At 41.3% G+C, this 25,827-nt stretch overlaps 2 protein-coding genes across 6 annotated transcripts; one reads left to right on the plus strand and one right to left on the minus strand.

Moving 5' to 3' along the window:
• Positions 1-1,510: 1,510 nt before the first annotated feature.
• LOC115106893 (calumenin-A) lies at positions 1,511-13,337 on the plus strand. Of its 5 annotated transcripts, none has more exons than XM_065008144.1 (7): positions 1,511-1,533; positions 2,383-2,604; positions 10,089-10,282; positions 10,493-10,659; positions 10,784-10,844; positions 11,630-11,829; positions 12,085-13,337. In XM_065008144.1, exons 1-7 carry the CDS (start codon positions 1,526-1,528, stop codon positions 12,187-12,189), a joined length of 957 nt encoding a protein of 318 aa, XP_064864216.1. In that variant the 5' UTR covers positions 1,511-1,525; the 3' UTR covers positions 12,190-13,337. The 5 variants fall into 5 exon arrangements, with proteins under 5 accessions (XP_064864216.1, XP_029485946.2, XP_029485942.1 ...); XM_029630086.2 differs by having other exon boundaries at positions 1,512-1,533; positions 10,089-10,270; XM_029630082.2 differs by having other exon boundaries at positions 1,515-1,603.
• Positions 12,654-16,348, minus strand: LOC115106892 (putative violet-sensitive opsin). Its single transcript, XM_029630081.2, has 5 exons — positions 15,585-16,348; positions 15,261-15,429; positions 14,759-14,924; positions 14,412-14,651; positions 12,654-14,238 (listed from the first exon to the last, which is right to left on the minus strand). Exons 1-5 carry the CDS (start codon positions 15,922-15,924, stop codon positions 14,149-14,151), a joined length of 1,005 nt encoding a protein of 334 aa, XP_029485941.1. The 5' UTR covers positions 15,925-16,348; the 3' UTR covers positions 12,654-14,148.
• Positions 16,349-25,827: the final 9,479 nt, after the last annotated feature.

The raw sequence follows: 25,827 nt of genomic DNA on the forward strand, positions 1-25,827 counted from the left end.
AATGATCATGCTGTTTAATCATTTTCATGCTGTTTAATCATTGATATGTCACACCTTTCAGGTGGATGGATTATCTTGACAAAGGAGAAATGCTCACTAACAGGGATGTAAACAAATTTGTGCACAACATTTCAGAGAAATAAGCTTTTTTGTGTGGATGGAACATTTCTGGAATTTTTTATTTCAGCTCATGAAACATTGGACCAACACTTTACATGTTGCGTTTATATTTTTGTTCGGTGTAGTTGGTGCCAGGCGCACCGGTTTGTGTCAAGAACAGTTTACCACTTGTATAACTCAATATGAGGAAGGTGTCCCTATACTCAGTGTACACAATTCACATACATGTATATTTATATTCCGTACTCTGTTTTGTTTTTTGACATGGGGGTTTTGTACTGTGTATTTAAGCACTGTATTCTAGACATAGCTTCATCTATTATTTCTACTACTGGACATAGCATTTTAGTTACACTGTTTATACACACTGCATATGTATTAATATGCATAGCTCACTCTAATTTATCTACTGCTGTACATACTGTATCATTCTTAGTATATAATGTGTAAATGTATTGTGTATATAGTATAGATTGCATTTGGATTACTGTTACAGTGCTATTTGGGTTAATTGGATTTGTTCCGACATTTCAATATTTTTTATTTATTTATTTGTATTATTATTTGTGTACATGTTTGGCATTTTACTGCATTGTTATGAGCTAGTAACAAGCATTTAACTGCACCTGCTATAACATCTGCAAAACTGTGTACTCGACCAATAAACTTTTATTCGATTTTTCAGTGAATGTTGCACATACATTCATACCAAAGTGAGTTGAGCCTACCTCCATTGACAGTGAAATAGCGGGCAAAAAAATAACAATTCATGTTAGGGCGACATCTAATCCCACAAAAGTTCAAACCCAAATGTTAAACAAAATGTATTATACTGTAAATGTATTTATTTATTTACCCTCTACCATATCCATCTCCCCATAAATGTAACACCTAATCAGCTGCATATATTTAGGTCTTGTTCACGACACTGAAGCTAGCTAGTTAAAGTTGGCAGGACCACTCAAGACTGATGACTGATAGACGGACTGAAATGCAGAAGAACATGTTCACTTCACATATATTTATATTTTATCCCATGTTCAACAGCAACTGCAAAACATATCCATGTAAACTTCAGCGGATGATGACAGTTCTAGAAAGATTTACTCAAATTTGGGGACGTGGCAATTAGTAGCCAATCAGGTGCCCAGGATGAGATTTCGGACAAAGGGTCCACAGCTGAGATTTTACCCAATGTAAAAACATTCTCTAAAACACGATTGGTTCAAACACTACAACGCTTTTCGTGTAAGCCAATCAAACTTGAATACGATGTATAAATGTTTTATTATGGAACGTTAGGTCATCGTCCAAATGTGCCTTTTTGCTGAAGTGGACCAATCAAAGCTCGTAAAGGCTCAAATTTGTAATCTCATTGGATCTCCTTTAAGAAGGAAGGAGGCCGATGCTAGGGTGTGTTTATTAAACTGTTGACTTGTGAAACAGATATAGTGTAGATATTGTGTCTGGAATCATCAGGCAGGTAGGTAGGTAATACAATGATATTACTTCTCTTACACGCTACTATTGATAGTGTTACTTTGTATGATCAGCTAACCATTAACGGTAGGATATGTAATTCAGGCACATTCCAATAGTCTGACAAGAGAGCTAGCGGCTAGCAGGCGTTCTTATTAGGATGAAGTGACTGAAGACAAAATATCTTACATTGCAGTCAACAACTGATTTCTGTTGTATTGTTCCACATTTGGTAATGTAGCGAAATGTGACATATTACATAAAGTGTATTCCGTGTGTGAATGGTGTATACGTTGATACATTGTGTATGTTAACAAACTGCCTATATTTGTGTTCAGACAGCCAAACGCTACATTCTTTCCACTTTACCGTTATAGTGAGCAATGTTGATATTGTGGTTCCCCTGATCTGCATTCAAATACTGTTAACAATATAACAACCTCAATGTTACAAATACCACATCATGACATCATGCAGGGACTTCAGCCATGTATTTAGGCTTTCCTGCCTGACTCATCTGTCCTATCCTGTCTACAGGACTATCTCTTTTCTTCCATTTTTAAATGTCCTATCACAAGTCTATGCTGACATGCTGCCAGCAGCAACCGTTTAATAAACAACCAACAGTTGAATATGTGAAACAAGTACTGTAACACCATAATTTCAAAGAGATGTTTAAATTCTGAAAGACTTTGAACAGCCTTAATGAGCAGCAGATGTGATGTTAATCTGTCTTTAATCTTGCTATCTCTCTCTCTCTCTCTCTCTCTCTCTCTCTCATAGGATGGAGATCAGGCCGTTGCTCATGTGCTTTGCCCTCTGCGTGGTCTATGCCACCAGTAAACCCACCGAGAAAAAGGAACGCGTTCACCACGATGCACCTCTCAGCAGCCGCGAGCACGACGATGCTCAGGGCTTCGACTACGACCACGATGCCTTCCTGGGACAAAAGGAGGCCAAATCTTTTGACGAGCTCAGCCCAGAGGAGAGCAAGCGCAGGCTAGGGTGAGTAGACTCAAGTCTCTGCCTAGCTGCGTCTCAGCAGTCCAATGTGGCCACCATCCCTCGGCTCGGCTGTGTATCAATAGTATCAAGTTGAGGGTAGGGCTGTGACGGTAATTGAATAACCGTGTAACTGACGATTATGGATGAAGAGCGTCATGAAAATAAAACCGCCAAAACCGTTTAAATAGGCCTACATTCATTTTAGAATTATTATTTTGTATTAATATTATTTTCATGTAGATAGACTTTACCTAATAGCGGAAGTGTTTACTAATGATTGTAAGCAAATGTTTTGTTAACTTAGTTTGTCTATTGAACTTTCTACATCTCCTCTTTACAGCTTTCATTTGCTTGAGCAGCTAATTGCTTGTAGAGTGGGATGTAGAGTGTTATAGGCTATGACATTTCAGTTAAAACATTGTTTGATGTGTGGACTTTTTTTTATACAGTACATGTTTTCATTGCTTGCTAGTAAATAAATCTGGTCTTCCTTAAAAAAAAAAGTTTAGATGTTTCTGACTTCATTAATTATTCAACAGCAGTCGGCAAGGTTGTTCTGGCTCTGAGGCATATAATGCGCTAATGTTGTGTCAAATGGACAATTCACCAAGCCTCCAACCTGGCATGGTATAATTTGATACATGATTTTTTTTTTTAATTATAAACAAATCAATGCTGATCAAGCCCGGTTCTGGCTGATATGCTGCCCTAAGCTAGACCCAAAAAATTGCTGTCCTCCTATCCCCGCAAAGTAGAATAGTAGCCTAGGCCCGCAATGCACTTTTAGGAATGCCTATGTGGTAGGATACCATTTGTAAAATAGGCAATTTCCCATTAATTCCTGTCATCTGGTTACATTCATTTCTGTTAATGCATGTATTAATTACAGTCATTTACCGTTCTCATTCTTGTTTTCACAGTTCAAAACCCGCTACACTTGTGATAAACAAGTTTTGGTTTATTTCATATCATAATTTACTCGCTCCATGTGAGCATGTGTCTGGTTTCTCTGACCTGTTAATGTTGACGGAGCGCGCGCCTGAACACGCACAGAAGTACCTGGCCTGCTTTTCGCAAATGTCAAAAGTAGGAAAGTGCCCAGCTGGGCTTCTAAGTCATATTTTCTTCACATAGTAAGTCAACGAAGTCCATTGTAATAGTTACTCACAGTATTTGAAAAATCTTTCCAACACTCTCCCCCTCCATAATCAAAGTCGCTGATAAATAGGCTAGGGACATGTTTCGTGTATTTGTTTCTATTTTAATGATGGTCAATTTGATCTTCATTCTATAGCATAGAATACTATCTTTCATTGTCAATGTCTTCCAACCTCCTCTCAGGAAAGCCTAAGCTAGGCCTAGGTTTTTTATTATGTTTTAGTGAAAGGATAAATATTTGCTCTTGTGTCTGAAGTAGAGTATGCTGGTGGTTTTGATTGTTGTATGCTTTTATGGGCGTGTGTGTGTGTGTGTGAGTTCGCTGATTCTCTCTACAGAGAGAATGTCCATTCAGAAAGTTTCCTAAAGTAGCCTATCTGGACTAGGGCTGCAAATAACTGTTGGTCTCACAGTAATTGACCGTTAATGAACATAAACACATTTAGCATCTCCTGGCTTCCACTCATAGCCTACAAGTCACTGATGCAGACCTTTGGAACATCTACATTTGAAAAAGTCTAATAAATCCATGATTTATTTTAGACAGGTCTAAAGAAGCATCATATGAAGAAAATGTAGTCTATTTCAGAAGAACAGAATAGCATACTCTGAGTTGTGCTGATGTTAGGCCCTGATCTGGCTGAAATGGCTGAGGGCTGCACTAGTTATTATGCAGAAAAGATTTGCTTAGAATTCCGTGGTGTTATTTTATAGTATGAAGAATACATTTGGAAGAAAGCTGAATAAAATACAAATGATATTTTCTCCAAACGATTTTGAGGGAGTGTGCGGTTATTCTGTGTTGAGTGTTTAATAAAGAAATAGGTATTCCTATATGCTTAATTTAGAGTTATTTATGTATCTTTAGTTGTTCTACAATCGTTGGGCTGTATGTTTTGAGGTATCCAACTGGATACCCTAATTGGTAGTTAGTCTTGTCTCATAGCTGCAACTCCCGTACGTAGAGTCGGAAGGTCGAGAGCAGTGCGTCCTCCGAAAAACAACCAAACCAAGCCGCACTGCTTCTTGACACTTAACCCGGAAGCCAGCTGCACTAATGTGTCACCTGGCGACTGTGTCAGCCCGCCACAGGAGTCATTGGTGCACGATGGGACAAGAAGATCCTTGCCAGCCAAACCCTCCCTTAACTCGGATGACGCTGAGCCAATTGTGCTTAGCCCCATGGGTCTCCCAGTCGCGGCCGGCTGCGACAGAGCCTGGACTCGAACCCAGAATATCTAGTGGCACAGCTAGCACTGCAGTGCCTTAACCACTGTGCCACTCGGGAAGCCCCGACATGTGACTTTAATGATGATTTGAAAAAAGTAGCTTGAAACGCATGAGCTTTGCTTAGTTTTTTTGCACAGGCTGTATAAACTATATCAGTCACTCATTCACAATTTGACAAATATTTGATAATGCCGAGAATTTCACAGCAGCATCCCCTTTGTGTGGCCGTAATGCACCCCCCAAAAATTCATGCCTTTTGCGGCCAGTGGCCATCGTTCCCTTCTCCCTAAGTGCTGCGTGCTCCATCACGTGATCCGGTCTTTCTTACAGGCTACAAGTGAAGACAGAACAGCAAAAGCACGAACAGCAAAAGCACTAGCCAATGTCAATCTACTATCCCCAAAGTTCGACCTATTCTGTGCTAGAAATACATTTTACAAACATAGTCTGGGACAGTTGTGGGATGCGATATATCCCAAATGAATACAAAAACTAGCATGAAAAAAACTTGTTTACGCAATGTTGCCGACGCAACACATCTGAATGTTTAGTTTAAAATGTTGATAAATTATTAGGCTATTTCTTCACATTATAAGCGCAGCAATGCGCACATGGTAGTAGGCTAAAAGCGCACATTTTACATTAGCGGAAAACATTATCAAAAGTGACCGCAAATGCAATTATGCATGTAATGCTTTTATTATAAAGGTGCATTTTTATGGTGAAAATGATCTCCCCCAAACTTGAAACTCACGTGCTGCCTATGTATGCCAGTTAGGCTCTACACCCCTTGTAATGTGCCTGATTTTAGAAGTTATTTGGCCACTTTAGTTGTGATACAAACCGTATTAAAACATATAGGCCTATGGGCTAGGCTAGATGAGGTGTGTGACTATGACTCGAAAAAGTCGCCAAAAAAAACAATGTTTCTTCTGCTGGGCATTATTCACAAGTGATAGGCTAATATGGTCACCCATCAGACTATTCTTGATTTAATCTTGTCTTTACATATACTAAATAATATATGTGAAATTTATTTTTGTTTTGATTTAGAATGGACCATTGTCATGCATCTGTATCGAAACAGGGTCACTTGAAAAAATACATGTCATCTATGCACTTAAATAGCGAATAGAGGACGCTTTTCCCCGTGGTTTATTTTCATGCCAGCCAGGTAGGCTATACTCCTGTTGTAAATATAAGCAATGTGCTTAATATTAGGAATGTTGAGAAATAAATATAGTAGGCCTATAGAAAGCTGATCCTCCTATTTTTAGTAGAGGCCCTCACTCTGTTTTCTCGCCAAATTGCATAGCCTATTGAAATATTGCGCAACATGAGCTCATGGGCTCTCATTAAGTGTTTGATTAGATTTTCAAATAAATTTGCATTGATGTCAGAGTGATTAGAGGGACAATCGAGTGTTGAGTACCAGGCAGCTGGCAAGTTTGGTAGGCTACTAATGACCATCAGCAGCATCAGAGCTTGGAGAAGCCAATTTACCATGACTAAATGGTCACGTGGAATTTGACTGCCTTCATGACTCGTGACTGCCGGTGTGACGGTAATACGGTCACCAGTCAAAGTTTGGACACCTACTCATTCAAGGGTTTTTCATTATTTTGACTAGCCCTAGTCCGGACTCCATTTCTTTATTAAGAATCAAGCGCTCCTGTCGTGATGTAATCTTGTAAAAGGCCTCTTTTCAGTAGCTTAGGCTACATTATTTCTCTCATTATGGCGTCCTCTCGTTGAAGAAAATATGTCAATGCCACTGCCATTGAATGATCGCAGCAACAGAGTTTGTGACGTTATGCAAATATTTTGAGGAAAGTGAGAGTTCGTTTGAATGGTTTTGTGCGTCGAAATAGTATATGCAGAAAAGCCAACAGACAAGGTCAAGGTAGGCATATCTTTCTATTTGCATTTCCATTTCTTTTTTTTCTTCTTTTTTAAAAAATATTGTGCTGACAAAAATATTCATTGTTTTTACAGTACCAGTCAAAGTTTGGACACCTACTCATTCAAGGGTTTTTCATTATTTTGACTATTTTCTACGTTGCAGAATAATAGTGAAGACATCAAAACTATGAAATAACACATGGAATCATGTAGTAACCAAAAGAAAGTGTTCAACATATCAAAATATATTTTATATTTGAGATTCTTCAGGGTAGCCACCCTTTGCCTTGATGACAACTTTGCACACTCTTGGCATTCTCTCAACCAGCTTCCCCTGGAATGCTTTTCCAACAGTCTGGAAGGAGTTCGCACATATGCTGAGCACTTGTTGGCTGCTTTTCCTTCACTCTGCATTCAAACTCATCCCAAACCATCTCAATTGGGTTGAGGTCGGGTGATTGTGGAGTCTAGGTCATTCTGATGCAGCACTCCATCACTCTCCTCCTTGGTCAAATAGCCCTTACACAGACTGGAGGTACAGTGCCTTGCGATAGTATTCGGCCCCCTTGAACTTTGCGACCTTTTGCCACATTTCAGGCTTCAAACATAAAGATATAAAACTGTATTTTTTTGTGAAGAATCAACAACAAGTGGGACACAATCATGAAGTGGAACAACATTTATTGGATATTTCAAACTTTTTTAACAAATCAAAAACTGAAAAATTGGGCGTGCAAAATGATTCAGCCCCCTTAAGTTAATACTTTGTAGCGCCACCTTTTGCTGCGATTACAGCTGTAAGTCGCTTGGGGTATGTCTCTATCAGTTTTGCACATCGAGAGACTGACATTTTTTCCCATTCCTCCTTGCAAAACAGCTCGAGCTCACTGAGGTTGGATGGAGAGCATTTGTGAACAGCAGTTTTCAGTTCTTTCCACAGATTCTCGATTGGATTCAGGTCTGGACTTTGACTTGGCCATTCTAACACCTAGATATGTTTATTTTTGAACCATTCCATTGTAGATTTTGCTTTATGTTTTGGATCATTGTCTTGTTGGAAGACAAATCTCCGTCCCAGTCTCAGGTCTTTTGCAGACTCCATCAGGTTTTCTTCCAGAATGGTCCTGTATTTGGCTCCATCCATCTTCCCATCATTTTTAACCATCTTCCCTGTCCCTGCTGAAGAAGAGCAGGCCCAAACCATGATGCTGCCACCACCATGTTTGACAGTGGGGATGGTGTGTTCAGGGTGATGATCTGTGTTGCTTTTACGCCAAACATAACGTTTTGCATTGTTGCCAAAAAGTTCAATTTTGGTTTCATCTGACCAGAGCACCTTCTTCCACATGTTTGGTGTGTCTCCCAGGTGGCTTGTGGCAAACTTTAAACGACACATCTTTAAGAAATGGCTTTCTTCTTGCCACTCTTCCATAAAGGCCAGATTTGTGCAATATACGACTGATTGTTGTCCTATTGACAGAGTCTCCCACCTCAGCTGTAGATCTCTGCAGTTCATCCAGAGTGATCATGGGCCTCTTGGCTGCATCTCTGATCAGTCTTCTCCTTGTATGAGCTGAAAGTTTAGAGGGACGGCCAGGTCTTGGTAGATTTGCAGTGGTCTGATACTCCTTCCATTTCAATATTATCGCTTGCACAGTGCTCCTTGGGATGTTTAAAGCTTGGGAAATCTTTTTGTATCCAAATCCGGCTTTAAACTTCTTCACAACAGTATCTCGGACCTGCCTGGTGTGTTCCTTGTTCTTCATGATGCTCTCTGCGCTTTTAACGGACCTCTGAGACTATCACAGTGCAGGTGCATTTATACGGAGACTTGATTACACACAGGTGGATTGTATTTATCATCATTAGTCATTTAGGTCAACATTGGATCATTCAGAGATCCTCACTGAACTTCTGGAGAGAGTTTGCTGCACTGAAAGTAAAGGGGCTGAATAATTTTGCACGCCCAATTTTTCAGTTTTTGATTTGTTAAAAAAGTTAGAAATATCCAATAAATGTCGTTCCACTTCATGATTGTGTCCCACTTATTGTTGATTCTTCACAAAAAAATACAGTTTTATATCTTTATGTTTGAAGCCTGAAATGTGGCAAAAGGTCGCAAAGTTCAAGGGGGCCGAATACTTTCGCAAGGCACTCTATGTTGAGTCATTGTCCTGTTAAAAAAACAAATGATGGCCCCACTAAGCGCAAGCCAGGTGGGATGACGTATCGCTGCAGAATGCTGTGCCTTGAATTCTAAATAAATCACAGACAGTGTTACCAGCAAAGCACCCCCGCACCATCACACCTCCTCACACCTTCTACGCTCCACCCGGCTTGTCCGGTGCTCATGCCTCGGCCGGCTCGTCAGGCTCGCCTAGGTGGCACGCCGGGTGGCGCCCCTAGAATTCTGAAATTCTTTCTAATTGCATAGCATCTACAGATTGTAAGTTGAAGAAAAATATTATAACCTGTGACCAGAAACAAGCTACATAGCTGCAATACCAGAATAAATGATATAATGATTCTGCCTCTTCGTGGCAGAAAAGACAGAATCATTTGTTTCTTAATTTGTTGATTAATATTTAAGTAATAACCTGAATAATAATGAAATGCCATGATGATAACAATGTGTAATGGGTTTTTTCAATAAGGCTTTTATTAAGAAGCATATCCATGTAAACAAGTGTACAAATAGAGTTGTGATCTCTCCTTTTTTGACCCCTTATCCCTTGAACGGTTCTGTCGGTGACGTGTACATTGGCCTTGCCAATTACCGTTACCTCAAATTCCTAGACTGTCATAGCCCTAGTTGAGGAGCCAATCAGAGACTGTTCATGTAGTTTGCTACCTACAAGTTACCTGTATGTTAACGTGGCAGAGTAATATAAATGTAAAAGTACTTATTGCAATGTAAAACTAATGCTGTCACTCATACAAGGAAGTATGTTCTCTTGTCAGTAAAAGTTCATCAACGTATAGACTTGTTTGCCAGTAAATGGAGAGGAGGTAGAATTCCCCTTTCCCATCATCAGATTCAAAGAACAGGCTGTCACTTTCACATAGACTGTTCTAGATCTTGGTGTTGACTGTTATTACATTTGTATTATAGTAAATGTAGTTTGTCCTCTTTTGAACTACATTTTTCATTTTTTAAGTCTCTCTCTCTCTTGCTCTTCCCCTTTCTGTTACAGTGTGATTGTAGAGAAGATTGATGGGGACAGTGATGGTTTTGTCACTGAGGTGGAGCTGAAAGCTTGGATTAAGAAGGCTCAGAAGAAGTACATCTATGAGAACGTGGACCGCCAATGGAAGGACTTTGATGTCAACAATGACGGCATGATCTCCTGGGAGGAATACAGGAACGTAACTTATGGTACCTATCTGGGTAAGAAGGGCATGACGTGAGCATGCATGAGCATGAGCCCGGGAAATGCAATTGGTCCAAAACATAAATGTGTTGGTTATGATTGGTTGGATAATTGCAGGGCCTTTAGTATTAGTTTCACTGATTGGTTGATTTACCGTGTCAATTCAGGTCAGGGTGTATCACGTGTGATTGACTAGAGATCATAGCCGCTTCCCTTTGAACACACAGATGACTCGGAACCAGATGATGGCTACAACTACCAGCACATGATGGCGAGGGACGAGAGGCGTTTCAAAATGGCCGACCAGAACGGAGACCAGATCGCCAACAAAGAGGAGTTCACCGCCTTCCTACACCCAGAGGAGTACGACCATATGAAGGACATAGTGGTGCTGGTATGTGTGTTTCATTCTCTGTGTTCGTTAGATGAAATGTTATTTGTAAAAAATGAAACACGGGACCAGCGTTCACCGGTCGGCTCCCTGACCATCCTCCTCTTTCTCCTTGTTTACCCTACAGGAAACCATGGAGGACATTGATAAGAATGGTGATGGTTTCATTGACCTGAATGAATACATAGGTAAGGACTGAAGTGGACATACTGTGAGTGTACAAAACATTAGGAACACCTGCTCTTTCCATGACATGGACGGACCAGGCGAATCCAGGTGAAAGCTATGGTCCCTTAAATCAAATGTTACTTATCACATGTGCAGACTACAACTGGTGTAGATTTCACAGTGAAATGCTTGCTTACGAACTTTTCCCAATGATGCAGAGTTTAATAAATTATTAGAAAAAATGTAATGGTAACTAACACAATTGAATACACAAGAATGGAGCTATATACAGGGAGTACTAGTACCTGATCAATGTGCAGAGGTACAAGGTACTTGAAGTAGATATGTACATGAAGGCAGGGTAAAGTGACAAGGCCTTATTGATGGCACTTGTTAAATCCACTTAACGCAGTGTAGATGAAGGGGAGGAGGCAGGTTAAAGAAGGATTTATAAGCCTTGAGACAGTTGAGACATGGATTGTGTATATGTGCCATTCAGAGGGTGAATGGGCAAGACAAAAGATGTATGTGCCTTTGAACAAGGTATGGTAGTAGGTGCCAGGCGCACCGGTTTGTTTTAAGAACTGAAACGCTGCTGGGTTTTTCACGCTTAAAAGTTTCCTGTGTGTATCATTAATGGTCCACCATCCAAAGGACATACAGCCAACTTAACACAACTATAGGAAGCATTGAAGAAGTAGTTCCTAATGTTTGGTGTACTCAGTGTGTAGTCACTTTATTCTGAGGTCCCCATTCAATAGATGTACTGTATTGATGTTTCTACCTCCTCTCCTTCGTTTCCTAGGTGACATGTACAACCATGAAGATGAGATGGAGGAGCCAGACTGGGTTGCGACAGAGCGCGAGCAATTCTCAGAGTTCCGGGATAAGAACAAAGACGGGAAGATGGATCGGGAGGAGACTATGGACTGGATCCTTCCTTCAGACTACGACCACGCAGAGGCCGAGGCCAAACACCTCGTCTACGAGTCTGACTCAAACAAAGTGAGACAATCGCTCTTTCTCTCTCTCTCTTTCTCTTTCATCTCTCTCTTTATCTCTTTCTTTCACTCTCTCTCTTTCTTTCACTCTCTCTCTTTCTTTCACTCTCTCTCTCTCTCGTTCACTTTCTCTCTCGTTCACTCTTTCTCTTTCTTTCTTTCTCTCTTTCTCCCCTTTTATTTATTTCACTCATTTCAATGTCTGTGTCTGTTTTAAACCTTGTGTTGACTAAATATCCTTTTTTTGTTTTGATTTCAGGATGGAAAGCTCAGCAAGGAAGAGATCCTGAACAAGTACGACCTGTTTGTAGGAAGTCAAGCAACTGACTTTGGCGAGGCGCTGGTACGGCACGATGAGTTTTAGATGATTTAGTCCTAGCTAGATAAAACATTTTTATACTTGGTTTGATTTTTATTTTGTATGAAACCTATTCATACAGTACATTGTCTCCAATTCGTTTGTGGTTGATAGCACCTAAGTGTGTTTATATATACTGACTTCCCATCCCAACACTTCATTTTATTGTTCTGTTACGTACATAGGTAGTTTAGATTGGTCATTCTTTTTGCCTTGGTTTGAAACACAATGGTATACTCACAAGCACTGAATACTCCTTTTAGAGTTGTAATCATTTATAATTCTTCCACCAAACTCTTCATATGTGGGAATGATTTGGTGTTTTTTACAGTCATGTTTTGAATGACACTGATTGTAGTGATAGCCCATCATTTCTTGGTATAGTTAGTAGATGAGAGATGCTACCCAACATTAGCCTCCTACATTTCCTTTTACCCAGTGTGTGCCTTCTCTGAGTAGTCTTTTGGGAGCTCAACCAATGAAACTGACACTAAATATCAGTGAATCAGGGGGTCATGGGAACGTGAGTCCACTACAGTGAAATCATCCCTCACCCTGCTCTGTTTCTCCATAAACACTTTCTTTGACCCCCTTTTCTTCACATGTACTGTATTTGTCTATCATGACTAGGGCCGTTATTACATGACTAGGGCCGTTATTACATGACTAGGGCCGTTATTATTAGCAGTTCATCACTGCTTCTGCAGCCTTCTCCGCTGTCAATCACTGCCTCTCAGCAGTCTACAGTGGCTTCCTCTCCTTGCCTCCATCTGCATTGGTCTAGAAACAAATGATAGGTGAAAGAAGTATGTTAGATGACCAATGTGAAACAAGAAAGGGAAACCGTTTTGGACAATTGAGTAGCAGCACAAGTGTGAGAACGCATCTGTTCTATTGGTTAGAAATAAGAGCGTTTGTTCTTCCTTCCTGTGGGGTGTGCTGAACTGAAAGGTTGGTGCATTGCAGCATCGTTGCTGAATTACGCTTGCTTAAAATTAAATGAAGATTATGTTGAAGTATTTACATAGTCAGCAAGTGTTTCTTTTCTGAATTTATGCACAGAATGTATGGACATTCATATTTTGGATCGAATGCTGTACTTTTGATTCCACAGCCCATTTCTCAATAAAAAAAACCCGAATTGAGTAAACTTATTTGTTCAAGTTTGAGCCTCAAGGCACATCTTCTTTTTAAGAGTTTGTTTGTCTGGTTGTGTTTGTGTTAATGATTTTTGTTAAGACATCCAATAAATGGTGATTGTGGTTGAAATAAAACACTGTCCACCACTGTTATAAAAGTGCATCGTAATACAATATAAATCTTTATTTACCTTAGATATGTTACAATAAATCAACATTTTGAGTATTTCATCAAGGAGTAGATTCAATAAACCCTATTTGCCCTGAACTCACATTTTCAATCAAGTGTTGGGGAGCCTTAGATGGTTTATTGAATCCACCCCAAGACCCCCCATTCCGGAGATACAAAAATAAAAGTGCTAAACTCATATTTTTCTTCATTTTTTTTTCATGCATTGCTATTTTTAGACTGCAGCTTTAGTAAGCTAATATATGCCATCATCAGACAGGTTCGGTCAATATTCAGAATGAAATGTACATGATTCATTACGGTCTTAAACAGGGTGCGATTTGTGGGGGAGAGGAGAGGCGAGAGAGAGAGAGGTGGATAGGAGGAAGAGAGAAAGAAAGAGCAGGAGAAAATAAACCCCTTTTTGGCTCTCATGGTGTGCTAAGGGGTGTTCCCATATGAATAAGAAATAAAATGGCCAACAATACCACCACAAACCCTATACAAATCACACACTGATTATGATAATAATACTATGGAGTTTGGAAAAGTTCTCTGACAGTAGGACCTTCCTGGTATGAAGCAGTGGAGGTAAGGGGTGGTCAGGTGTTGGCTGTTGGGGATGGGCTCCTGATGGACTGAGACCAGCGTCACAGTTTATGCTGTGGAGACCTCAGTCTTGGAGGCTGAAACTGAAGTCTCTTCAATCTGCTTTCCGAACACAGTCTCCATGATGCAGGCGTTAAACTGAGGGAGAAGTAGATAGATTTATATGACAGACAATGAACATGATACGGTTGTGTGTCCTGTTCTGACTCACCTCTGATGTGCCTCATTTCGGAGTGTTTGTCAATGACTGAGTGTGTGTGTGTGCCACTATGTTGGTGTATATCTATGCAGTTCGGGGGTTATAGACTCACCTGTTTGTTCATGAAGGCGTAAATAAGAGGATTGTATACACAGGAGCTTTTAGAGAAGAAAGCAGGGATGGTCACCAGGCGGTAGTCTTTGTTCTCGCTTGTTGTGTAGGCAAAGTACAAGCCTGCCAGGGCGTAGGGGCCGTAACACAGAATGAAGGAGCACACCATCACAATCACCATCCTGGATACTTCCTTCTCTGCCTTCTGGGTGGAAGCTGACTCAGCCTGTGCAGCTGCCACCTACACACACACACGCGCACACTGGTCACATGTGGGTTCCAAATCATGACTTTACTCTACTTTGTTTTGTTCTTCTTTTTTTTTTACCCAGAAAGCATTGTACTCACAGCCCGTAGTGCTCCCAGCAGCTGGGAGTAGGAGAAGAAGATGATGGACATGGGCATGAGGAAACAGGTAACAATAAGGAATTTGGTGTAGCTGGCACAGTGGTACTCCTCGTTGTTTGTGTACCAGTCAGGTCCACAGGAGCAGCCCAGACCCTCAGGGATATACCTGTAAAACAAAACCAAGTTACTTCTACTAAAGCCCCACATTGTCTCTCTGCAGGGTTTCCTCCTTGCCTATATCAATCAGTGACTTGTCTAACTTGAAAAGCAGCGAGCGATGCAAACGTTGAAGCCAATTAGTGACATTAATTGCTGCTCAGAACCTTACACGTACAGCAAAACATATACATGTACTTTTAACAAATTTGAGGATAATTACCATTTTCCCCATTCCCTGTGTGTGCAATGTGAACCAAATAGCCTAATAGTAGCCAAATACAAAGAGTATTTATTAATCCAAACTATAACACAGTACAAGATCAAAGTGTTTGTGGATCAGTACCTGCTCCAGCCGAAGAACGGTGGGGTGGCACATCCGATCCCCATGACCCAGGTGAAGCCAACAGCCGCCAGAGCCTGGTTGTTGTCAAATTTGAAGGTGCCAAAGGGTTTGCAGATGACCACATATCTCTCAAAGGCAAGGACAGCCAGGGACCAAGCTGACACCAACCCTGAGGAAGAGAGAAGAAGCCATCAACATGTTAGGAGATATCAAAGACATCGAACACAAGAACGAGTTTGCATGCAAATAAATCAGAAGAGTAAAAAATGAATCGTTAAAGTACATCTTTGTTGTTGTTGTTCTTATGATGACGTTTGAATTTACCTGCTATTGAACCCATGCAAGCTTCCATTGCACACAAGGTGTAACCCAGGAAGTAGTATCCTCTCGCGCTAGAAACAAACACTTGACTCACAGAAAACGTCACAAAGATGAAGCCTGCTAACGAGACGTTGACCAGGATGTAGTTCAGCGGTTGTCTCAGCTTCTTGTACTTCACTGTCACCACGAGAATGATAAAGTTTAGGGGTGTTCCAGCAAAGAACACAAAGCCCATGAAAGCAGTCTGTAGGTAGAAAGCCCATATTGGGGCCAGGTGATACTGTGGCCCCTCAAATGGGCTGACCTTAGAGATGTTCTCGTACAGATGGAAGTCCTTTCCCATCTTGGCTCCTCTCTGACTCAGACCACTACTTGTCCGTCCCTTAGATGTGAACTATGATGCTGAAAGGCTCCCTTTTATACGACCATAAACCACTTATAAACCTCTTATAAATGATGTAAGGAACAAGCTTCTCCTGCGGATCTTCCTGATCTTGTCTGGTGGATGAATAAACTTTCGGATTAAGCTGCCCCCGTGACCATGACCTGCCAGAAGAGACCTTACTTTGTTGGGCGCAGTAATCCATCTTAAAGAGCCAGTGAGAAAGAATACAATTTAGAAGAAGAAGAATTGAACTTATAGCAATTCTTTGTTGGTGGGAACAGTGCTTGGATAGAAAGCATTGCCGTACTTCTGGAGTTTGTAATGTATATCAATGATTTAAGCGAGGCTGTGTTGGCTGCTCTCATGAGGTGGTAACTGCCTTATCCAGTTCCTATTTTAATCTCTGATGGACATTAACCTTCCTCCAAACATAACCTAAGGGGGGAAGGGGATGTGGTGAACAGTGGTAGAAAGAAGAAGCTGACCGGGCAGTGGCACTCACCTCCACAATGTTTGGAAACTCCACTTTAGCAATTAATTATTGTTAAGTGCTAATCCATCAACCAAGGAATGAATTCATTATAGGGTCTAAGCAAACACCGAGAGCCGACATAGAGAGCCTTGCTCTTTGTTGTATACCTGTCTACAGTACAGGGAAGCTCTAGCACACTGAGCACTGGGAGAGACTGTTTACATTTCAATGCCTTTTTCAATCGTACACGTACAAGTCACACTGTGAAATTAGAACGTCTGAGAACACCATGATTGTGTCATGAAACCCTGAAAAGTAGTGCACCTAAGCTGAGGTCTGGTGTTTGGAGGGTGTTTGAATGTAAACCCAATGTAAAGTGTTGTAGTACACCACATGTGTTTTGAACCCAAAATGAAGTATTCTGAAACGCCTAAAGTGGTTGTTCAACCTTAATATTGGTGTTTTTAAGAGAGTGATGCGCAACAAAAAAAAACATGTTGGACTTTCAGTGCATGTAAAAGGCAGCACCAATAAACAAAAACGGTGTTTCTCATACAATCAATGGTTTAGAAATGGACATGGGTTATAGCTTATATATTGATTGATGATAAGGGACTAGAAATAATATTTTTTTTGTGGAATTCCATCTTTATTTTTTCAATGCTTTATTTAGGCATGTTTTTGAAACAGGAGGGGCAGTAAGATTGTACATTTCGTTGGAATTTTATCCACTTAAGAACACAGCCACACTGTAAGAAATTATTCTGGGGTGAATTGAAATTGACCCCCCCCCCAAAAAAACTGTATGCAAGTCATGCAGAGTCCATGGTCTAGCAGTAACACACTAAGACACCCCTCTCCCCACCAAAGACTGTTTCTCATACCTATCTGTATCCCCTCTGTCATTTCATACCTGTCTCAATAAAGTGTAAAAAATACCCCCAAAATAAAGACAGTATATATTTAATTATGCAGTCGTTTAAATGATTTTGACCAAAATAAGGTAAGATTAAATAGAATTTAATGTGTTGCTCAAAATGTATGTATCTTTCATGAGGATTACCAAAGAGAGAGAACATTTAGTGACGGAACTCATTGGAAGTGGTTTTAATCAGCTTGCATTTTCTATCTTGCCACTTGACTATGATTGTGGGTAATTCAACATTTTTTGACTTCATAATTATTTCACACAATGTTGTATACAAGTTTGATGAAAGAAAAGTATATTTTCATATTAATATTTAGCTTGTTGTGCCATGAGGTGTAATGGATCATGATGAACGCGCATATCATGATTGTTAATGGAAGAGGCAAGTGCAGAATTCTCAATTCTTGCTGTTTAATCTCCAGTTACTAATGGTGATGTGAACACTGTGCTTGACAATGCCTGCCAAAATGGCAAATGATTAAATACATAAAACAATGTTAACTGTTCAAATTCTCCAGATGAAGTGGTCTAATTTTACGCTGGGCAGGATCTCAAAACACCAAAATGATGTTTACAACCTTATTCGGTAGGACTGTCCGTTTCTAGCAAGGTGTTGCTCTACTCTTAATTAAGTGGTGTTACAATACACCATGTCATGTTTCAAAACATTTCAATATGATGTGTTTCAATAAAGTCTCCTTCAAGTTGGTGGCAGCTCAGTTGCCACTATTTTGGGTATTGCAAAGCACTTAATTTGAACAGTGCACATTCAGATCTAAATTAACCTACTGGTATCAAGATGTAGCTAGCATGGAACAAAAAAAGAGTGCCATATAACGAACAGCAGGTAGGTTAGAGGGGTGGGACAGCAACCTGAGGGTTGCCAGTTTGAATCCCCAAATCGTACCAAAAAATATGGCCTTTGACCAAGGCATTTGACCCTTAAACTGCTCCTTGGTTTTGACATGGGACAGAGATTACGGTTTATAATTCTAGACCTTGAACGGGTAAAAACAGAAAGCTTACGACTAGCCAGCAGCAAGCCAATTAGAGCACCATCAGCCCCCAATACACCCCACCCCCTCGTCCCTTCCTCCCTCCCTCCCTTGAAAGGGTGTCTAGAACGTTTCTGAGAGTTGATCAGGTGAATTCTGATCAACATACCTCACTAACAAATAATATGTTTTCACTACTATGATTCTTCTCTGTGCAAGGACATGGATAATTCAGAACGTTTTGTCTATTTTTCCTCTTCACGATATTGTTGCATATATTGTCAGGGATGGCAGCCGCAGACATTTGATCTGCAAAGTTTCTCAGGCAATTTTTTTTCAGTTACTGTTTTTTTAATTTTTTTTTACCGATAACTCATGAGAGTGTGTTGCATATTGGTGTGTCTGCATTTATTTTGTCATTTTTCTATTTCATCTTTATTTAACCAGGTAAGCTAGTTGAGAACAAGTTCTCATTTACAACGTTGACCTGGCCAAGATAAAGCAAAGCAGTGCGACAGAAACAACAACACAGTTAGTGTTGAGTTACACATGGAATAAACAAGCGTACAGTCAATAACACAACAGAAAAAAATAAAGTCTATATACAGTGTGTGCAAATGGCGTGAGGAAGTAAGGCAATAAATAGGCCATTGTAGCGACACCACCCCACTATGTAATGATGGAAAAGTTTCCCACATCTTATTGGTTTACTTGATTAACTGTATGCTATAGTAGTTGAAGTTATTACAGATAGTGTTAGCTACATAAGATGCTTAGTTTTGTTGTCAGTGGCCCTTCCCCTGAGCTTCATCACATGTGAAACCTTTCTGCCATCCGCCTACTGCCTGTTGCCTGCCATGCATATTAGATTACTTGACATTGGGGTCTTAAAATGCCACAATACAGGGATGAGCCTTAATCTGGAAACAAGATTTACCTGAGATGTACCTGGCCAATCCTTCAAATCTCTGCAAACTGCAGGGATGTAACATGGGATTAGGATCAAACTACAGGATCATCCCTTTAGCCTCAGATTGTTGGGTCAAATGACTAATTTGAGGAAGGATCAAGGGTGGGTTTACTGGTAAATCTCCCTACTCCTCCTCATCGTGCCCCCTGTTCTCCTTTTTATACACTTGCACACAGTCAGCCAATCCTCTTTCCCTTGGAACCTTTCCAAGGAACCTTCTCCTCCTCCATCCTCCTCCTCCGCCCGCCTCTGTCTGTCTCTCGTGTCTTTTCAGTGCTACTCTAGTTAAATTTGAGGCAGTAGGGACCAGCTAGTTTGATCTAGTTTTGAGCTAGTTTTTGCTTGAAAACCAGAGCTTCTCCCAATTTACCAGCAGAAATAAAGGTATGCTTTTTTCATTTCCAGTATTTTTGTATGGGTGAGTAGGCCTGTATTTCAGGCTGTATTTCAGTTTAGCATTTGTGTAGGTTGTTTAATTGGAGGTATATGGATCAGTTTAAGATTTTAACTTGATGGAGAAATCTCAGTCGACAATACTTATTTGACCGAGATTAGATCTTTGGAAAAATGTATATAACTTTTAGCATTAAAAAGTATTTTATATAGTGTGACACTATTGACAAGCAAAGCTGTGTTTGTACTGTAACAGCAAACCGAAGCCCGTGCATTGCGATGACCCTTACCTTCGAAGATTTTGTTCCTCAAACTAGGGGAAGATGAAGGACCACTACAGTCCTTCAAGATACATGGCGAAGAAATGACGGGGCGCGAGTGAGAGAACGAGGGTGCAAGATAAATATCATCCCCAGACTCAGGGTTGTATCATAACCAACCTGTATGGTTTAGAAGTATGGGTATGATACGACCTGGGTTTGGCGGTGGTCTGCTGCTGCCTTCAAACAGAGGATGCTAACACCAATGGCTCTCCATAACTGATTATTTGGGGTGTGTTTTCTTCCCTTCACTTTTCCTTTACGTTTTGCCAAGAGAAGAATGTAATAGCAGCCCCAAAAAAGCTGTAAAATTACTTAAAATGACACTCTTGACTTTTGTATTTTGCGAAGTGATCCACAAAATAAACTGAATGGAACGACCCTTGTACTTCTGTCCACTCTGCCCTTGTGAGACCATGGCCAATCGAAATGCATCCATTTGAAAACCCTTAGATTAGCAGCTGTGGGGGTTGGTGACACCAGTGGGATCTACCCGGTACAACCAGAAGAGGTCTGGCAGCCCCTTGGAGTCTGGTTCCTCTCTAGGTGTCTTTATAGGTTCCTGCCTTCTAGGGAGTTTTTCCGAGCCACTGTGCTTCTGCCTCTAGTTTACTTGCTGTTTAGGGTTTTAGCCTGGATATCTGTAAAGCCCTTTTTGACAACTGCTGATTTAAAAAGGGATTTATGAAATAATGTAATCTTGTGAGGGTGGAGTAACAGCATAATGATCTCTAAGGGGTTAATTAACCACACCCTCTTGGTGTGCAAGGCAAGCTAAATCAAGTTCACCTAAGAGTTGCTCTTTTAAAATATAGTGATGCTTTAATCAAAGCTTTCACACACAGACTTCTAAACACCCATAGTAAATGTAAAACAACACTCCTTATAGAGCAAGTAACAATGAACAAACATGAGAGACACTGTATATACAAATGTATGTGGACAGCCCTTCAAATGAGTGAATTCAGCTATTTCAGCCACACCCGTTGCTGACAGGTGTATAAAATCGAGTACACAGCTATGCAATCTCCATAGACAAACATTGTCAGTAGAATGGCCTTACTGAAGAGCTTAGTGACTTTCAATGTGGCATCATCATAGGATGTCACCTTTCCAACAAGTCAGTTTGTAAAAAATTTGCCCTGCTAGAGCTGCTGTCAACTGTAGTGGTGTAAAGCTCGCCGCCATTGGACTCTGGAGCAGTAGGTGGGATGTATCCTTCCCCATAGTTCTCACCACTCGTTTATCACTACAAAGCTGGCAGTTCCATCCCCCCGAGATTAGAGGGACCTTGACGGGACTTCCTTTCATGGAATAATCAGACCTCTTTTGCGCCCCTCCGGTAGATCTCGACTATCCCCACCAGAACTCTTACGTTCGCCAGAACTCTTACGTTCGCCAGAACTCTTACGTTCGCAGCCTAATATATATTTTGACCAGGTTTCCTTTTAGATCTCAATATTAGCTAGTTTAAATCGGCAGTGGCCACAGATGCCTAGGGTAATTACGGACCCCCCTCCCAGAACTCTTACGTTCAATTTGGATCTATATCCAATTCCTGCCTTCCATTTGCACAGAATACTTGGTTCCCTTTAAAACATTTTTCTCCACACAAAATTCTAAAGACAGGTCACCAGACATAAACCCCTTTGGATATTTCAGCGTCTAACACCCAGAGTACATTAAAATCCTTTAATGCAATCATACAGATATTATCCCCTGTATCCGTGAATAAAGAGGACTGACCTTATTATTGCAGCTGAGGTTTCAATGTTGGTTGGATCTCGTCACCGTTTCTGTCGCATACCAGTTCGCCACCGGCCTGTAAAGAACCCTCAGAAAGGGGCCAGGTCTTTAAACTACGAATATTTCATCCGCCCGTGCACGGTTTCGGTGTCTCCCTGGACCGACAGAAGCAGGTATTGAGATCCGGCTCGAATGGACCAAGCTGTCACGAGAATTTTCAATCCCAATGATAATAACTAACAATCAATTAAGCTTTGACCAATTCCCGAGGTTTGTAAGACCCTGGGTTTAATCATTATTATGCAAAGACTCAGTTTATGCAAAAAGGTATGGTCCTTTATTCACGAGAACTTTCTAAAGTTTAAAAAAATGCAAAGACATGTAATTTTATAACTCTCCTTCCCCCTATCTACTACTACACACATACCGACACACAAACAGTTGGGGGATTACACACACAGATACACAAACAGTAGGGGGATTACACACACAGATACACAAACAGTAGGGGGATTACACACACAGATACACAAACAGTTGGGGGATTACACACACAGATACACAAACAGTTGGGGGATTACACACACAGATACACAAACAGTAGGGGGATTACACACACACAGATACACAAACAGTAGGGGGAACACACACACAGATACACAAACAGTAGGGGGATTACACACACAGATACACAAACAGTAGGGGGATTACACACACAGATACACAAACAGTAGGGGGATTACACACACAGATACACAAACAGTAGGGGGATTACACACAGATACACAAACAGTAGGGGATTACACACACACAGATACACAAACAGTAGGGGAACACACACACAGATACACAAACAGTAGGGGGATTACACACACAGATACACAAACAGTAGGGGGATTACACACACAGATACACAAACAGTAGGGGGATTACACACACAGATACACAAACAGTAGGGGGATTACACACACAGATACACAAACAGTAGGGGGATTACACACACAGATACACAAACAGTAGGGGGATTACACACACACAGATACACAAACAGTAGGGGGAACACACACACAGATACACAAACAGTAGGGGGATTACACACACACAGATACACAAACAGTTGGGGGATTACACACACAGATACACAAACAGTTGGGGGATTACACACACACAGATACACAAACAGTTGGGGGATTACACACACAGATACACAAACAGTAGGGGGATTACACACACAGATACACAAACAGTAGGGGGATTACACACACACAGATACACAAACAGTAGGGGGAACACACACACAGATACACAAACAGTAGGGGGATTACACACACACAGATACACAAACAGTAGGGGGATTACACACACAGATACACAAACAGTAGGGGGATTACACACACACAGATACACAAACAGTAGGGGGAACACACACACAGATACACAAACAGTAGGAGGATTACACACACACAGATACACAAACAGTAGGGGGAACACACACACAGATACACAAACAGTAGGGGGATTACACACACACAGATACACAAACAGTAGGGAGAACACACACACAGATACACAAACAGTAGGGGGATTACACACACAGAGATACACAAACAGTAGGGGGATTACACACACACAGATACACAAACAGTAGGGGGATTACACACACACAGATACACAAACAGTAGGGGGATTACACACACACAGATACACAAACAGTAGGGGGATTACACACACACAGATACACAAACAGTAGGGGGAACACACACACAGATACACAAACAGTAGGGGGATTACACACACAGAGATACACAAACAGTAGGGGGATTACACACACACAGATACACAAACAGTAGGGGGATTACACACACACAGATACACAAACAGTAGGGGGAACACACACACAGATACACAAACAGTAGGGGGATTACACACACACAGATACACAAACAGTAGGGGGATTACACACACACAGATACACAAACAGTTGGGGGATTACACACACAGATACACAAACAGTAGGGGGATTACACACACAGATACACAAACAGTAGGGGGATTACACACACAGATACACAAACAGTAGGGGGAACACACACACAGATACACAAACAGTAGGGGGATTACACACACACAGATACACAAACAGTAGGGGGATTACACACACACAGATACACAAACAGTAGGGGGATTACACACACAGATACACAAACAGTAGGGGGATTACACACACACAGATACACAAACAGTAGGGGGAACACACACACAGATACACAAACAGTAGGGGGATTACACACACACAGCTACACAAACAGTAGGGGGATTACACACACAGATACACAAACAGTAGGGGGATTACACACACACAGATACACAAACAGTAGGGGGAACATACACACAGATACACAAACAGTAGGGGGAACACACACACAGATACACAAACAGTAGGGGGAACACACACACAGATACACAAACAGTAGGTGGGATGTATCCTTCCCCATAGTTCTCACCACTCGTTTATCACTACAAAGCTGGCAGTTCCATCCCCCCGAGATTAGAGGGACCTTGATGGGACTCCCTTTCCTGCCGTAAGTTTCTCAGAGTTCTAACCAGGTCAGGTCATGAATAGTTTAATTGTTTTCTGTGTTTTCTTAGTCACACACACACATTTCTACTTGTCTGACCAAACCTTATTGGACTTAAGTTTATCATTCTAATTCATTATATCTGTTACATAATCTTAGAATTACGTTTCAGGGTGGAATAGTTTAGTCATTACCTTAAACATCTAAATTCCCTCATCAGGAAGGCCCTTTCCTGTTTCAGCATGACAATTCACCCCGTGTATAAAGCAAGGTCCATACATAAATGGATTGTCGAGAACTTGACTGGCCTGCACCTCAACCCTATCGAACACCTCTGGGATGAATTGGGACACTAAAGTGCGAGCCAGGCCTAGTCACCCAACAGCCGTGCCCAACCCCACTAATGCTCTTGTGGCTGAATGGAAGCAAGTCCCCACATGTTCCAACATAAAGTAGAACGACTTACCAGAAGAGTTAAGGCTGTTAAAGGAGCAAAGGGAAGACCATCTCCATATTAATGGCCTTGATTTTGGAATGAAATGTTCGATGAGCAGGTGTCAACATACTGTTGGTCATGTAGTGTACTTACACCCATGAAGCATGCCTATAGTGCCAGGTGTTTTTCTAACCATGTGACTTGACCAGGAATGTTTCCTTTGCATCAGGTTACTCTCCTGCAGTGCAACTATTGACAACTACTTGGAGGAAGCAAATCTGTAATGAGCCACATTTAAATGTGTTAACCCTCATAAGGCTACTGGCCCAGACGGCATCCCTAGCCGCGGCCTCAGAGCATGTGCAGACCAGCTGGCTGGTGTGTTTATGGACATATTTAATCACTCCCTATCCCAGTCTGTTGTCCCCATATGCTTCAAGATGGCTAGCATTGGTCCTGTACCCAAGAAGGCAAAGATGACTTAACTAAATGACTACAGCCCCGTAGCACTCACTTCTGTCATCATGAAGTGCTTTGAGAGGCTAGACAAGGATCATATCACCACCACCTTACGGGCCACCCTAGACCCACTTCAGTTTGCAGACCGCCCCAACAGGTCCACAGATGACGGAATTGCCATCGCACTGCACACTGCATTATCCCATCTGGACAAAAAATAATACCCATGTAAGAATGCTGTTCATTGACTACAGCTCAGCATTCAACAACATAGTACCCTCCAAGCTCATCATCAAGCTGGAGGGCCTGGGTCTCAACCCCTCTCTGTGCAACTGGGTCCTGGACTTCCTGACGGAACGCCCCCAGGTGGTGAAGGTAGGAAACAACATCTCCACTTTGCTGACCCTCAACACTGGGGCCCCACAGGGGTGTGTGCTCAGCCCTCTCCTGTACTCCCTGTTCACCCACGACTGCGTGGCCATGCACGCCTCCAACTCAATCATCAAGTTTGCAGACGACACAACAGTAGTGGGCTTGATCACCAACAACAACGAGACAGCCTA

Source organism: Oncorhynchus nerka, linkage group LG23 (assembly GCF_034236695.1).
Source record: "Oncorhynchus nerka isolate Pitt River linkage group LG23, Oner_Uvic_2.0, whole genome shotgun sequence".
NCBI lineage: Eukaryota > Metazoa > Chordata > Actinopteri > Salmoniformes > Salmonidae > Oncorhynchus > Oncorhynchus nerka.

Excerpts from the sequence above, each read along its gene's own strand:
- LOC115106893 (XM_065008144.1), top strand. Across the intron at positions 2,605-10,088 it reads GAGAGCAAGCGCAGGCTAGG|TGTGATTGTAGAGAAGATTG; the intron begins GTGAGTAGACTC and ends TTTCTGTTACAG. Across the intron at positions 10,660-10,783 it reads TGAAGGACATAGTGGTGCTG|GAAACCATGGAGGACATTGA; the intron begins GTATGTGTGTTT and ends TTTACCCTACAG.
- LOC115106892 (XM_029630081.2), bottom strand. The coding sequence starts at position 15,924 with ATGGGAAAGGACTTCCATCTGTACGAGAACATCTCTAAGGTCAGCCCA. Across the intron at positions 15,430-15,584 it reads TTGCATGGGTTCAATAGCAG|GGTTGGTGTCAGCTTGGTCC; the intron begins GTAAATTCAAAC and ends TCTCTTCCTCAG. Across the intron at positions 14,925-15,260 it reads CCGTTCTTCGGCTGGAGCAG|GTATATCCCTGAGGGTCTGG; the intron begins GTACTGATCCAC and ends TTTGTTTTACAG.